General features: G+C 38.4%; 1 protein-coding gene across 1 annotated transcript in view; it reads left to right on the top strand.

Annotated features, from left to right (window-relative positions):
* Window positions 1-15,156, top strand: part of LOC121728439 (ATP-dependent RNA helicase DHX30-like) — a 32,980-nt gene that overhangs the window by 16,448 nt on the left and 1,376 nt on the right. The window contains exons 9-20 of the mRNA XM_042116633.1: window positions 335-449; window positions 4,789-4,945; window positions 5,677-5,833; window positions 7,286-7,440; window positions 7,925-8,088; window positions 8,903-8,983; window positions 9,474-9,546; window positions 9,861-9,997; window positions 10,410-10,598; window positions 11,109-11,270; window positions 12,265-12,460; window positions 14,512-14,707. Coding sequence (XP_041972567.1) covers window positions 335-449; window positions 4,789-4,945; window positions 5,677-5,833; window positions 7,286-7,440; window positions 7,925-8,088; window positions 8,903-8,983; window positions 9,474-9,546; window positions 9,861-9,997; window positions 10,410-10,598; window positions 11,109-11,270; window positions 12,265-12,460; window positions 14,512-14,707 — 1,782 coding nt within the window. The remainder of the gene's footprint in view (window positions 1-334; window positions 450-4,788; window positions 4,946-5,676; window positions 5,834-7,285; window positions 7,441-7,924; window positions 8,089-8,902; window positions 8,984-9,473; window positions 9,547-9,860; window positions 9,998-10,409; window positions 10,599-11,108; window positions 11,271-12,264; window positions 12,461-14,511; window positions 14,708-15,156) is intronic.

Here is a 15,156-nt window from a genome sequence, read left to right as displayed (position 1 = left end):
AGATACAAAATATAAAATATAAATTAACTTCGTCGTGACTCGTGTGTGATGGTTCATAGGATTTCTATGGTGAGCGATATTCTAAAATATGCTCTAAGATAAATATATATTATCTATTATATATTCTGTGACTTGGGCTGTATGTATGTTAGGGTTAGCGCCGCAGCGGCGCGCCGTGTGTAAACACCCTAACGGAATCTTTGCAATAATTTATTTAAAAAAATCGAATTGATTTTCAAAAAAAAAATTGAATAATTCTAACAAAATATGAAAATAAGTAGAGCGTATTTTCTTTTTTTTTTTTAACTATTATATTTACCTCTCTTACATCCAGGTAGGTGAATGCATCGGCTACCAAGTACGTTTGCAGTCGAAACTACCGCGGCCGGGGGGCGGCGTTCTGTTCTGTACCTCGGGTGTGCTGCTAAGGAGGTTGCAGTTTAATCCAGGTATACGGGGTTAATTTAAAAAGTCGGCCGAGTGCGAGTCGGACTCGTGCACGTAGTGTTCCGTACCATTATATAGCGAAAGTTGGCAAAAAATCGTGTTTTTTTTTATGGAAGGCCCTCTTAAATATTTATTATTATATATTTTAATTATCGAAGTACCACACGGCAAAAATGTGGCAAAACACTTGAAACTCATAATTACAAGTATAAAATCTGCCGAATTACGCGGTGCATTTTCGTAACGCAGTTGCACCAACCTTGTGATATAGCGATTTTTTTAAATTAAAACTAAGTACATTATTAGTTTACTGCAAATTCTTAGCTAGAAAAATCTAGCTAGGTCTTAGATCAGTAATTCTTTTTGATAAAGATATATTATATTTATTTTAATTTTTTAAACATCAGGAGATATCAAGAAAATAAAGGCTCAATAAATACTTAGAAAGTTTGTATAGCATTATCCAGCTTGCTTAGTAGTTTTAAGTCTGGATCGTACTTGGCTTCAATCAGCACGTATAATTCGGGGAAATCCCGCTTGAGTGCCTGTATGAGAAGATGGCCGTTGTGCTTCTGAGCCGCGTCGCATTCCCTGCAGGCATCCTTCATGAACTCTTCCATATGGACTGTAAAAAACGTGTAAGATGATGATCTTAAGCTTAGTGTTAGAGGTAAGATCGGTATCATACTTATATGTGGCTCAACGGAGTGCAAAAGTATTAAATTTGGTATGGAGATACTTTTTATCCCGGAAAACGTACGGTTCCCGCGCGATAAACGTATTTTGGCGCAACAGAGTTGCGGGCATCATCTAGTATTATTATAATATATACACTGACCTTTAACATGCTTTCCGAAGTCATCACAAGGCTTCACGTCAGCCAGGCAGCTGAAGAATTCCTTCTGCAGCGCCTTATCCTTTAACAGTTTGACGTAGTTGGCATCATCAATATCATTGTATGCCAGAGCCATGGCGATTAAAAACGTTAGTGCTATTAGGTTCCTCATGTTACCTGCAAATCATAATAATATTATGTATCAACACTTCACACCACCTCCACTTGGCATCATGGTACTTACTAAAGTGCTTAATGATAAATAAATAAAGGTGATAAAGATAACTATACATATAATATACAGTGTGTAACAAAAATAAGTGATAATACTTTAGGGTGTGTACGTGTTCCTTGTAGAGAGTTCACTGTGAAAGTAGCAGCGCTGAAAAACGAAAAATTTTTTTCACTTTTGTATGGGCAAGGGCCCGTGCGTCACGAGTTTCCCCATACAAAAGTGAAAAAAATTTTTGGTCTTTCAGCGCTGCTACTTTCACAGTGAACTCTTTACAAGGAACACGTACACTCCCTAAAGTATTATCACTTATTTTTGTTACACACTGTATAGGGTGTAACAAAACTAAGTGATAATACTTTAGGAGGTGTATGTTTTCCTGACATAGTTCACTGTCAAAGTAGCAGCACTGAAAGAATAACTTTTTTTTCACTTTTGTATGGGAACACGCATGGCGCGGGGGCGCTTGCCCATACAAATCACAAAAAAAATACTTTCAGCGCTGCTACATTCAAAGGACACATACAAACCCTTTTAAGTATTATCATTTAGTTTTGTTACACCTTGTATACTGGATTTTAAATCAGGACTTATAAACATAACATTTCTTCTTTTTGTTTAGGCTTAAAATTATTATGTACCTATACAATAAAGTGCGCCTGTAATTATCACATTATCATAAACCCTACGATATATATATGAGTCTGAATTAACAAAATATTTACAACAACACTCAGTAATGTAAAGTATTTATAAATTACTTTATTTTTATTATACACATAATTTGAATAATGTAATGTAACAATTCTAATGGGAGTATCGTAGGAAAATTTTCAGGAAAAAGTTGTTAATTTATTTTAGAATAACAAGGTGTTATGGAACGTAATTAAAAAATTAATAGTAATTATTACTTTAATTTAAACTCGCAGTTAAAAATTTGTTGTCAGTGTTTTAATAGGTATAATAGACTTACAAATATTATGTTGAGATTAATTAATATTAGCAGGGACGAATATAAATATAAGTACCTAATATAATTTAAGTGGGGATACAAAATAACTTTACTTCATTAATATTAAAAAGCAATATTATTAGAAATCATCAAGATAGCTGAAATATTCATCATACTTTTGTATATCTAGTTAGAGTTCCGTATCCAAAGGATATAAATTATTATATCCTTTGGGTACCTATTACTAAGAATTCATTGTCTGTCCGTCTGTCTGTCTCTCTCTCCAGGAGGCCTACTACGAAACCGTTTTGAGACTCAAACAATCGAACGAGAATGCCGCGTCCTGCTCTTACAATGTCATTTCACGTTTGTTAGAGCAGGACGCGGCATTCTCGTACGATTGTTTGAGTCTCAAAACGGTTTCGTGGTACGGCCCCTGGATGTATCTCAAGAACCGCCATATCTAGACTTCGGAATTTTTTACAGATTGTGTATTTCTGTTGCCCCTATAACAACAAATACCTACTAAAACAAAATAAAATTATTTTTAAGGGTTAACCGTATGGTTATTTGTTGTATAACAAACGTGATTTTTTCAATACTTGAACAATGGCAACAGGTAAGCACTTGAAATTTTCACAAAATCCTCAATTATAATTATGTGTACTTTGATAATAATAATATCCTATAAAAAATGGCCTATTTTTGCTCTATAACTGTACGAAATCCTTCGTGTGCGAGTCCGACTCGCACTTGACCGATTTTATTTTTTAACTGGATGCACACTGCAGCACATTCTAATTAAAATTCTTTAATTCTATTATTATCCATAATGTGAAGTTAATATTCGTAATTTTTGCTTCGACGAAATGGAGAAACTTTGCCGTCCCGAGATTCTGAAAGTCCTTGTCCTGAAAATGTATGGTTCCCGCGTGACATATGGATTCTAGTGCAACAAGGTTGTAGATAGCATCTGGCATGGGATTAAAGGAGTGAGCACACTGAGACGGGCTCAGCGTGCCGGGACGCATCGCAAAAATCCGCCTCCATACAATTTTTATGGAAGCGGATACGCGTATCGCACACTGTGTCGGGGCGCATCGGCGCGGATTTTTGCTCGGTGGATTTCCGTCAATGCGACAAGACCCGCTGCGCCCCGGCATCAGTGTGCTATAGCAAGCGGCGTGCGGATGTGATGCGATGCGGCCCGGCAAGCCTCGGCTCAAAATCCGTCAATGCGTTGCGCGCCGACCCGCCCCGGCACGCCCCGGCACAGTGAGCGTTAAAATCCGTCAATGCGATGCGACCTGGCCCGACGATAGTGTGCTATAGCGCATTTTGCGCTGCGCTGCGCCCCGACCCGCCCCGGCACGCCCCGGCACGTGCCGACAAAGTGAGCGCGATCCTTAATAATGAATCCCTATTTACCTGCTCACAACTCAAGACATCACTCGTAAACGGCTAAAGTCTAAACCGATTTTGAATTAATTCGGTACAAATACAGAGTAGTCTTCGGGAATGCAATTGTGAGAAAATGCACAGTTTTTACATATTTTTTTAAGCTATTTCATAGATTTTATCGCGGGTTATGAGCGCGGCGACCGAATCAAGAAATTCCGTAACGAAAAACACCTAACATTCGTCAAACGTCGTTTTAGTTCGGCAGATTTCGGCGCGGTGTTTGTGTGTATGCGACTACTAGACGTATGCGAATTATAATTTGCATAAGTTGATAAATATACTATGCAATAGCTTTACCGCGGCCGTCCCCGAGTGCCATACGTATTTTAGGGTTCCGTACTCAAAAGGAAAAATGGAACCCTATTACTAAGACTTCAATGTCTGTCCGTCTGTCTGTCTGTCGGTCTGTCTCCAAGCCGTAAGTATCTCAAGAACCGCTATAGCTAGACTTCTCAAATTTTCACAGTTTGTGTATTTCTGTTGCCGCTATAACAGCAAATACTAAAAACAGGATAAAATTAATATTTAAAGGGGGCTCCCATACAAAACAAAACATGTTTGCCTACTTTCGCTCTATATCGGTACGAAACCATTTATGCGCGAGTCCAACTCGCACTTGGCCGTGTTTTATTTTGCAATTACGCTGTCGCTAGCATAGCCTCAACCCATCAACTCTCAAGCGGAACTCGAGTGCCGCATAATAATTGAATATCTATTGTGTTACTGTGATTCCCACGATCGAGGTATTAACCCATCAAGCCCCATAAGCTCACCGGTGAGCGAAACACAAAGAGATATAAAAATAGATTTCCAAGAATCCACGATCGAAGGATTAAACAACTGAGTGTGTTCCATTCCCAGGTCTGGAAGGCTGCAGCCACGTGGTGATAGACGAGGCCCACGAGCGCGACGTGAACACGGACCTGACGCTGCTGCTGCTGCGCCGCGCCCTCGACCTCAATCCGACACTGAAACTGGTCGTCATGAGCGCGACGCTAGATACTGAAGTTTTCACCAGGTAATTCATAGGTATAATCAGTGGCGGCCCACCGCCACCCTGGTGGCGAACAGGGCAATCGGTCTTCAATCAATCAAGACCTGCCGCCCAGGGCCTCACAAAGATCTTCCGCCCGGGGCCTCGCAATGGGTAAAGCCACCACTATAATAATTATAGATGGTTATGGTATTGTCCTGAAATACAAAATGGCGACTTATGTGTATATTATAGACAACGGATAAGAGCAATATTGCTTAGTTGCGGTGTCGCAGCGGCGATGCAACGTTTGGCGATTTATTTGGTAAGAATTTGTTGCCACTAGAGTTGTAGAATTTGGTTCAAATTATACTAATTTTTTTCTTTACTGGCTCGTTTTCGATAACTGTGCGACAGCTTATAACCGCTTATGATACCATGACCAATAACACCCCGGTATGGTTTCGAGTCTGGAGGCCAACAACGAAACCGTCTTGAGACTCACACGATCGAATCGGAATTCGTTTATTTGAGTCTCAAAATGGTTTTGTGGTACGGCCCTTGAGCCGAATAGGCGCTCTGAATCACTCCTGGGTAAAAAATTAACGGTCTTACTACAAAAACTAAACATCTGTTGAACAGTTGTTTTGAGACCATTTTGTACTGAGTTTTTCTCTAATCAACTGTTCAACAGGTGTTTAAATCTTTTGTAGTAATACCGTAAAGGTTTATTTTCATGTATTATAAAAAATAATACCCATATGTTCTTCTTTAAGATATTTCAAGGACACCCCAGTGATAGAAGTGCCCGGGCGGACTTACCCCGTGACCGTGTACCATTTGAACGAGATACAGAAGAAGTTCAGTATCCGACTACCCAATACTAAAGAGAACTGCGAGAAGAATGGGAAACCATACTTAAACTGCCAAGAGGTATTTTAATAATTTTATTATAAAACGAGCTTTTGCCCGCGGCTTCGCTCGCGTTAAGAAGTATTATTATATACAAACTTTCATCCCCTATTTTAACCACTTGGGGTTGGAATTTATCAAAATCCTTTCTTAGCGGATGCCTACGACATAACATCTACCTGCATGCCAAATTTCAGCCCGATCCGTCCAGTGGTTTGGGCTGTGCGTTGATAGATCACCATGTCAGTCAGTCACCTTTGTGTTTTATATATATAGATGGACCCGTAATTGTAAAATAAGGTCCCGTTATCACCCTTTGGGTACGGAACCCTAAAAATAGACTGGTTGTAAACAAATCTGTCCCTATTTTGCCAGTCTGGGATACATAGTTTTATCTCTATTGCCTTTCGTATTTTTGTTAAAAATATGGCATAATTTTAACAAACTCAAACTGGCGCCTTTTTGGCCTTAACAATATGTAATTATTACGTTCCTCACTAATAAAAATATAAGAAAAATAAATTATAAAAATATTTACGGTATGCTTTACAATGTTTTGTGCTCGTTTGTTACTTTAGAATAGAAACTTGGACAAAAACATTATAGTTTACTAGATGACACCCTCATTTATTGTGCTGGAACCGTACATTTTTCCGGAACAAAAATTATCCTATGTAAAATCGGTTCAGCGGTTTGGGCGGGAAGAGATAGCAGACAGACAGACACACTTTCGCATTTATAGTATTAGTATGGATTGTGTAATGTTTTCATTGCTCTAGTGACTAGTCAAATTAGGCGGGTCCACACCAAGCGAGCCGCCTCGGGCCAGACCCGCCGCGCCATATCGCTCGCTTGGTGTGGACGTTCCTCGTCCGAGGCAGGCGCATGCTCAGGCTCGGGCGAGCGCGCTCGTGGCCGTGCCGACCGGTGTCGGTTTTTTGAAATGCTCAAAGGTGCCTCGGTCGTTTGCCTCGCTCAGTGTGGACGTTACATGTTTTGGTTTGTGCCGCGGTCAAAAATGAACGATCAGTGTCGACAACTAATAAGTTTATACGCCGCAAATGTATGGCTTTGGGATGCCAGGGATCCGACTTACACTTACAAGGTGATGAGGGAAGATTCTTGGAGAAAAATCTGCCGCAAAATGAATATTCCTGTTAAGTATCTAAAAAAATTGAGTCTTTGTTAGGATCATACAGACGAGATTCTCCTATTTTTATTTATAGTTGTGTATAGCAAAGTAAAAGCATAAGCTGCCACGGCTGTGCATACGTACGGTGCCATCGTGTCTGTGAGCAATGGCTCGGGCTGTTCGAGCGAGGCAACCTCGCTGTGTAAAATCCGCCGCCTCGACCTCGGCGAGCATGCCTCGCCCGTTTGCCGCGCGCGGCGGGCCTCGCCCGAGGCTGCTCGCTTGGTGTGGACTTGTCTATTCATTGACAACAATAATCACTTAACTTTTTTTTGTTTCAGATAGTAGAAGTTATAAAAGCCGTCGACAAGAATCAACAGGAGGGCGCCATCTTAGTTTTCCTGCCGGGCTGGGCCGAGATTAAACAAGTGCAGCTGTTACTACAAGATACTTACAGAGACTCGACTCTGCATATGATAATACCTGTACATTCCAGGTAATGTCTATAGGTACTAATGTTATAATTTGTGTATATCTGCCACCTTATCACGCCTTAATCGCTGAACGGATTTTAATCCAATTCGGTATAAAAATACCTTGAGTCCCATAAAATACATGGGATAGTCTGTATTCCTAAAAAAAATTTTTTTTTTCTTTATTTAATTTGGGGCCGTCTATGGGCTCTGCGCCCATATCTTTTTTTTTGCTATTAAAAAAATTTGATTCCCGGACGATAACTGAACTTCACTACAGCGCAATGAAATCGTGAACAACATCTTGTAATGTCTCTGTAATCCTATAGTTAAAGATGAAGTATGAACTATCGAGTTACAAGTTGCAGCTTGTTTACTACCAGCTTGGAAACGCGATGCCAGTATTTTCTTATGCGAAAGAGACCAGAAGCTATGATAAATATCTGGTGATACTTTATGTGCACGCTGCGCTTACAAACAAAAACTTATCAGCTACTTTACTTCCAGATTATCAACTGCGGACCAAACGCGCATGTTCCATTGCGCGGCCGCGGGTGTACGACGTATAGTACTCGCTACGAACATCGCTGAGACCTCCATCACCGTGCCGGACGTCGTGCACGTTGTAGACGCCGGGGCGCATAGAGAGAACAGGATACGGGAGACCACAGGTTCGAGAGAGATAGCATGATATATGAGCAGGATAAAACTAGGCCTTTACATCCGTAATGGATGATTTATACAGTATTTTTCAGAGCGAAGTAACCACTCCTCAAATACTGTAGTGTCTGGGACAAGATTTTTAAATGTCCGTATTTAAAAATAGTCGGCCTAGTCCAGAGGAAAGAACTAGTCAATATGTCTAGAACCAACTATGTGCAGGTTTCCTCACGATGTTTTCCTTCACCGTACGAACGTCCGTATTATCTACTTGAGATCAGAAAATGTCTCAAAGGTACACGCCTCCACCCGGGTTCAAACCTGCACCCTCTAAGAGTGCGAAGACACATAACGCAACTAAATTACGTAGGTCTGCCGTCGGCCTCTGAATCACCTTCTTTAATAGTGCGTGCTTAGTACGCTTATGCGTTTGCGTGTATGCGCAATGTGTACGCACTACGTACCAATTAGGTAAACAGATAAATGCATTCAAATATGACATATACTTTGTTACAATTTATATGAATTTATATAACAATTCTATATTTTATGTCCCTGCATACTGATCTAGACATCATATAAAGCAGAGGTTCCCAAACTTATTTTGGCTACCGCCCACTTTAAGAACAAATTATATTTTAGCGCCCCCATTGTTTAATGTAAAATGCATCCTGATGAAATAAATCACCCCCTAACGCCCCCATTTTTATCTGGGTCCCACACCGCCCCCTTTCAGACCTTCAGCGCCCACTTTGGGAAAGGCTGATATAAAGTGAAAATAATTTTTCAAGTTATACCGACATAAAAATTTAACTTTGATTGTAGGTACTGCGAGCTTAGAAACTGTCTGGGTATCATTAGCTGGCGCTAAACAGAGGGCGGGCAGAGCTGGCCGTGTTCAACCAGGTATGTTATGACTTATGTATATTAATATTGTAAAGTGTGTCTGTCTCTCACTTACCTCTTCAAGATTATACCGATGGGTATGGAGATAATTTGAGTGGGATTCAAATTATCTTCATACCAAATTGTATCGGTATCAAAAGGACATGAAATAATTTGAGTAGAACTCAAATTATCTTCATACCAAATTGCATCGGTATCAAAAGGACATAAGACAATTTGAGTGGGACTCAAATTATCTTCATACCAAATTGCATCGGTACCAAAAGGACATAAGATAATTTGAGTGAGACTCAAATTATCTTCATACCAAATTGAATCGGTATCAAAAGGACATAAGATAATTTGAGTGGGACTCATAATATCTTCATACCAAATTTCATCGGTACCAAAAGGACATAAAACATATTTTTTTTATTATAAAAATGCAATATTATAAATGTAGTAACTACTGCTAAGCAATGTGTCGAACTAAAAGTTATTTTTTTTTCAGGCATCTGTTACAGACTTTATACTAAAGAGAAAGAGGAAGAATTTGCTCCGCACACAACACCAGAAATATTGAGGTATATATCTGCGTTGCCCTATTCTAAAAACTGACCATAGTCCGGACGCAGAACATAGTGAAGTCCATTAATTGATTATCGCAACTTATCTCTTTCTCTCGCCAATAAAATGTTGGTATCTCGTTTTCTGATACTAATATTTTTTCGTAAGTATGTATGTGTATGGAATAGACAAGCAACTTTAGTTTAGTTATCGGTTTTCTCTCTATTTGGCGACCGGACTTTATCACGGATTATCAAACAATTACTATTATAATATAAATGTAAAAAATTTGAGACAATGAATAAACGAATGTATTGAATTTTCTTTTCAGAGTACCGCTAGACCAAATTGTATTAGATTGTAAATCATACGCGCCCGACGAGTATGTGGAAGATTTCTTGTCACAACTACCTGAGCCGCCTAGTAAAAAGATGATCAAGTTTGCTGTAGACGACCTCATAGATTTAGGTACAGACTACAGTGTGACTGTGTTTCAAATCTATTTTGGTGAAAGTTTTTGTTGCTTCACATTATACAAAAAAAAGCGTTAAATTAGTTCTTATTTTTGACCACAGAGGGCATTGTGTCATAAAAATTAAAGTTAAGGCCACACCGCTGTTATAATAAGAAGTTATGTAAACTTATAGCATCCTGACGATTTTATAAATCGTCTATGATTTGTAGATACAGGAAGGTTGCTGAGAAAATTTTGTGAGGGCCTTTACTATGCATCAATAATTAATTAAAGTTATTTGAATGACGTACATTTTCATATTTTTGGCTCGAATTCGAGGCAGGAATTATACATTTTTGCTCTGTCTCTGTCCTTATTGATTGTTACATTTTGTATAGTTGTAGAATAATAGTAATATTGTTTTAGGTGCCCTAACCAGTTCCCAGCGTCTCACGCGCCTAGGCTCTATTTTAGCGCCACTGTCGCTGCCACCGCGGTTAGGCGCGAGTTTGCTCAGCGGGGCGATTCTTGGCGGAGTGGTCGCGGCTGCTAACGTCACCGTGCATTGCGCTGATAGTGTCGAGCTGTTTCATTCTGCCGCGGATAGACGAGAAGGTAACACAGACTCACGGAAACATTACACAAGCTCGTACGCACTTGCATGTTCGTATAGTGTATTCGTATGCACACACATACAGACACGCACACCAACCTCAAGTTTTTTCAGTGCGATGCTATATAAATGCAAAGATAAGACATATAAACTTACATATACGGTCTTAGCTCGCACAGTCGTGTCTGCATATGCACACACTAACGTACGCCGCACGCAAGAATTCATATCTATAATCAGGGTAATTAAATTAACGCAAAATCAGCAAGTTTTTTTTAATCTGGCACCAAGAACCAAGAAGCACGGTGGCATAACAAAATGGTCACGACGGTACTCGTGACAATATGCAAAACACTCGCTGATTTAAATTTAGTTCAAATTACCCTGTATTTACCTTGGTTAGCTCAAATTTGAAAACAAGAGTATTAAGAAATTCTGCTCATTTAAATAATTTTAATGAATCGCATATGGTAATTATAGTTATACCATTTTATAAATCCTTTATTTTTCAGAAATACGTGGTATCAAGAGTGAGTTCAACAAGACATCGGACCATGCTGCGTTACACTGGATTCAAGATACTTTCGAGCAGAAATGTAGGGAGGGACGGGACGCGGTCGCCGCCTGGTGCGACAGATACGGCCTGAGGATTGATAGATTGAGATACGTTAAATGTAAGTGCGAATATAATGTTTCCTACAATAATAATATATAATTTGTTATATATTGTCATATTGTTTTTTGAATCTGGATGAAGACGACACAAGTCTGATCTAGAGTAGTTCTTATTTCTCGAGCTAGGAAAAAAAGATTGCGTATCAGTTATAAGTTATGACTATCTACATTGTTACCATGAGGGTTGTTAAAATTCTATTTCGTCTTCTTCTTTTGGCGTAAGCCTCCCCATTTAGGAGTTGCCAGCTTCAGAGTTAAGGCGAAAGATGTGAACAGTTATTTAAAAACGTAAACTGATTGCCATGCACTGGGCACGGGTGATGAGTGATGACTTCATGCGACCATGCAAATACAAGATATAATAATGAAACAGAAAAACCAGAACAAGCAAATTTAAAGCAAAATATTGTTTCTTAGCCTTTAAATATATGTACACAGAGTAAATAAACATAATTACAATATAAATATATTAAATAAAAGGAAGAGAATTCATATTACAACTAGAGCCGAATGTGATTATGAGCAATGAACGAGCATAAGATTTAAAATTCTATTTGCCATCAAGAGCCGCGATGTAGCCGTCAGGTCTATCGTGTCAAATTGACATAATATTATGGTGACACATGGACAGCTGTATCATGACACATGGCAGATATCGTGACATATGACTGTTTGACACGATACCTGGTTGCAAATAGAATTTCAACAACCCACATTAGATAGTGTCGCTAAAAACGATAATATTTTATGCCTATTGCACTAAAATACTGTGTTTTTAACTTTATGCGTAGTTCTAGCATAACTTTAAGGTCGTTTGGCGAGACCGTAATGATACCGTTCCGTCTTCCCCTTCCGTTTTTGTCAAACCATCTTATCTATCCAAAGCCAAAGATCTCTAACTGTTTCTTATGTCATTCTGTGCAGCACATACTAAACCTATATTTTTCTAGTTAATAGTTATGATCCAGTAATACAAAACATAAATTATTTCAGCAATATCCAATCTCTACCTTGAGAATTTACTAAAAAGCGGTGTTATGGGTGAAGCGGACGGTGAATTAAACCGTTTCTCCGACATTGACGAACTGACTACAGCCATTTTGTTGTCTGGTTCCAACTCGCTACTGACGACTAAGAAATACGTCAAGACTAAAGGCAAACTTGCGACTACGCTAGGTGTGTTTACGAGGTAAGTACTATTGTAAAATGGCTAGGTAAATGATAATGCTATATAACTAACGCATGACTATATCTACCAAGAAATATGTCAAGACTAAACTCTAAAGGCAAACTTGCGACTACGCTAGGTGTGTTTACTAGGTACTGATGTTAACTAGGGTAAGTAAGTACTGATGTGAAATGACTAGAAAAATTACATGTTTCTTTACGATAGTCTATAGCCAAAATGGATGAAGATAGCACCAGTGGTCCTTGACCTTCCTAGTCTAGGGCCGATAAGAAAAATGACTTATTGAAAACCAACCAACTTTGTAATATGAGTCCAAAGCCATTTAAGGGAGATCGTAGACAGTGACAGATGTTTCGGGCGACATCGTATTTTGCACACTCGGTTAGACCTGAGTAGTGAGTATGGTTAAGGGTAGGTAAGGTATAAGGTCAAATTCCGTACTACATCCATTTAAATTATGAAAGTACTAAATATGTAAAAAATTGGACACCCAGACACTTATTATCAATTATAATGATTTTTTTATAATAGATTTTTGAAGAACTATTCGATATTTAATTATTATTGAACAAAATTTTGTTGTAATTTGACTACCGCAAATGGCGGCCAAGAAAACTCGGCAAAGCTTTAAATGCAGGTGGCGAAAAAAGGAACTAACTGTCACTTCGTTGTCAATCGCTGTTTGTATAGAAAACGATAAATATGAAAAGTTTTGGCCAGGGGTCAATGACCGCTACCGCCTGGTTACGTCATTACGAGAATAGGGTGCTAAGACAACTTGCATTCTCAGCGTAGTTAGAAATTTCATATAAGATTTTACATAACGCGGCGCTAGCGGCACTCAGAGAGAATTAATGATAACTTAAATATGGTAAATTTTAACATAAGCTCCATACATTTTCTGTAAAACTCATCATTAAATTAAAGTTAAGTAATCATAACTGTGAGGACAGCCCTTAGTGACAGCGCTTGCGATGGCTTATTCCAAATCGCATTGATTTTTGATTACGATGTGATTTCTAACTTCGCTGTCGCAACTATCGAACGTAAGTTGACTAAGTGCCCTGTTGCTATTTCCCCCGGATACCAAACAGTAGAATGACCACAAATTACAATAATATGGTATTTTCCTATTAAATGTTCATTTCGAATAAGTATTAAGAATCGAGAATATGTAAAAAAAATGCATTTTCATACACTTACCGCACGGGAACAGTACATTTTACCGAGAAAGAGCTAAGGATTTTTTTTTAAGTTTATTAATTAGGTAACTATCCGCTTTTGAATGCCATAAGCTTAGAACTATAACATAGAATCATGTATGTATGATAAATCTCAAATAAAATATGATAATATTATAAATTAATTTACCATCTCTTATTTGTTATAAGCTGAATTAAAAAATCTTCATAATTTTATAGCGGAGAAATAGGTAGAAACTAAAACCAAATACGTTTATGATAATAAAATTTGAATTATTTCATCATAAGGCAGCGCGTAATATATGTAATACATTTTGGAGTATGAAAAACTCATACACTCTAACTCAGCTATCCCCAACCCGCGGCCCGCCGGGACTTTATTTGTGGTCCGCGTGATGTTAAAACATTTTGAAATTCACACCCACCGGCAAAATAATGTAAATTCATCGTGAAAGTCGTGATTTCTTTTCTTCACTTTTAAATTTTTAATTTTGAAGAACGTTATTTTTTAAACCTAAAAAATTTTGTTGCGGCCCGCGACACCAAGACCAAAACATGTTTGTGGCCCGCATGAAAAAAAGTTTGAGGACCACTGCTCTAACTGATAGAAATGTTTACACAGCTTACAAGTTACAACTATTCAAGGCGTCTGTGTTTGTCATGTGACGTTTCCAATGTGCCAGATAAAGACAAGTAGTCCTCGTTTGGTTATTTTCTGTAAAAAACTAGTAGCTACTTTTCCGGTTCCTGCAGAATTTAATTTTAAATGTAGTCGCGAGGAACATTTAGTAATAATAATAATTTATTCATTAGTAAATTAAGCATAAAAGTTTTATTATTTAATTTCAGCAAAGGCGAAAGGGCACATATAAGCACGGAGAGTGTGAACTACGGTATAAAGAAGTCTAAACACGGCACCCACCTTTTAACCTACTTCGGCGGCCACCACTCCCTAGAGAGGCGGGCCCTGGTCGTATACAAAACTTCCCTCATATCCCCACATACAGCTTTATTGTTTGCTTCAGGAAATATCGCTACTGAGAAGGTAAAAAGTGAAAAGGTTATACAGATGTATCAAAAGTAATTGTGAACACTTTAGGGTGATTATTTTTTGTGACTTTTATGGGCAAATTCATGACGCTGAGGCGCTTGCCCATAAAATGAAATAAAATGCTCTTTCAGCACTGCTTTTTTCACACTAAACTCTATATAAGGTACACAAACACGCCCTAAGCCCTAAAGTATTAACACTTAGTTTTGAATTTTGATACACTATGTATGTTTTAAAAAGTTTTTACAATTAAGTTACATTTAAATTATAGTTTTTCTTTATTTATTACTCAATAAGAAATCGACACAATCGTTACACAATTTTTGTCCTTATTTGCTAATTAAGGCGAGGATAAACCCCAATTTGTTATTCCGTGACTCCCGGTTTACCTAGTTCCAATATATTAACGAAGTGTTAAAAAATATGAGATATAAAGCACTATA

Source organism: Aricia agestis, chromosome 6 (genome assembly GCF_905147365.1).
Source record: "Aricia agestis chromosome 6, ilAriAges1.1, whole genome shotgun sequence".
In the NCBI taxonomy this organism is placed as follows: Eukaryota; Metazoa; Arthropoda; class Insecta; order Lepidoptera; family Lycaenidae; genus Aricia; species Aricia agestis.
The sequence above is the reverse complement of the archived record's forward strand: the minus strand, read 5'-3'. Positions and strand labels throughout refer to the sequence as shown.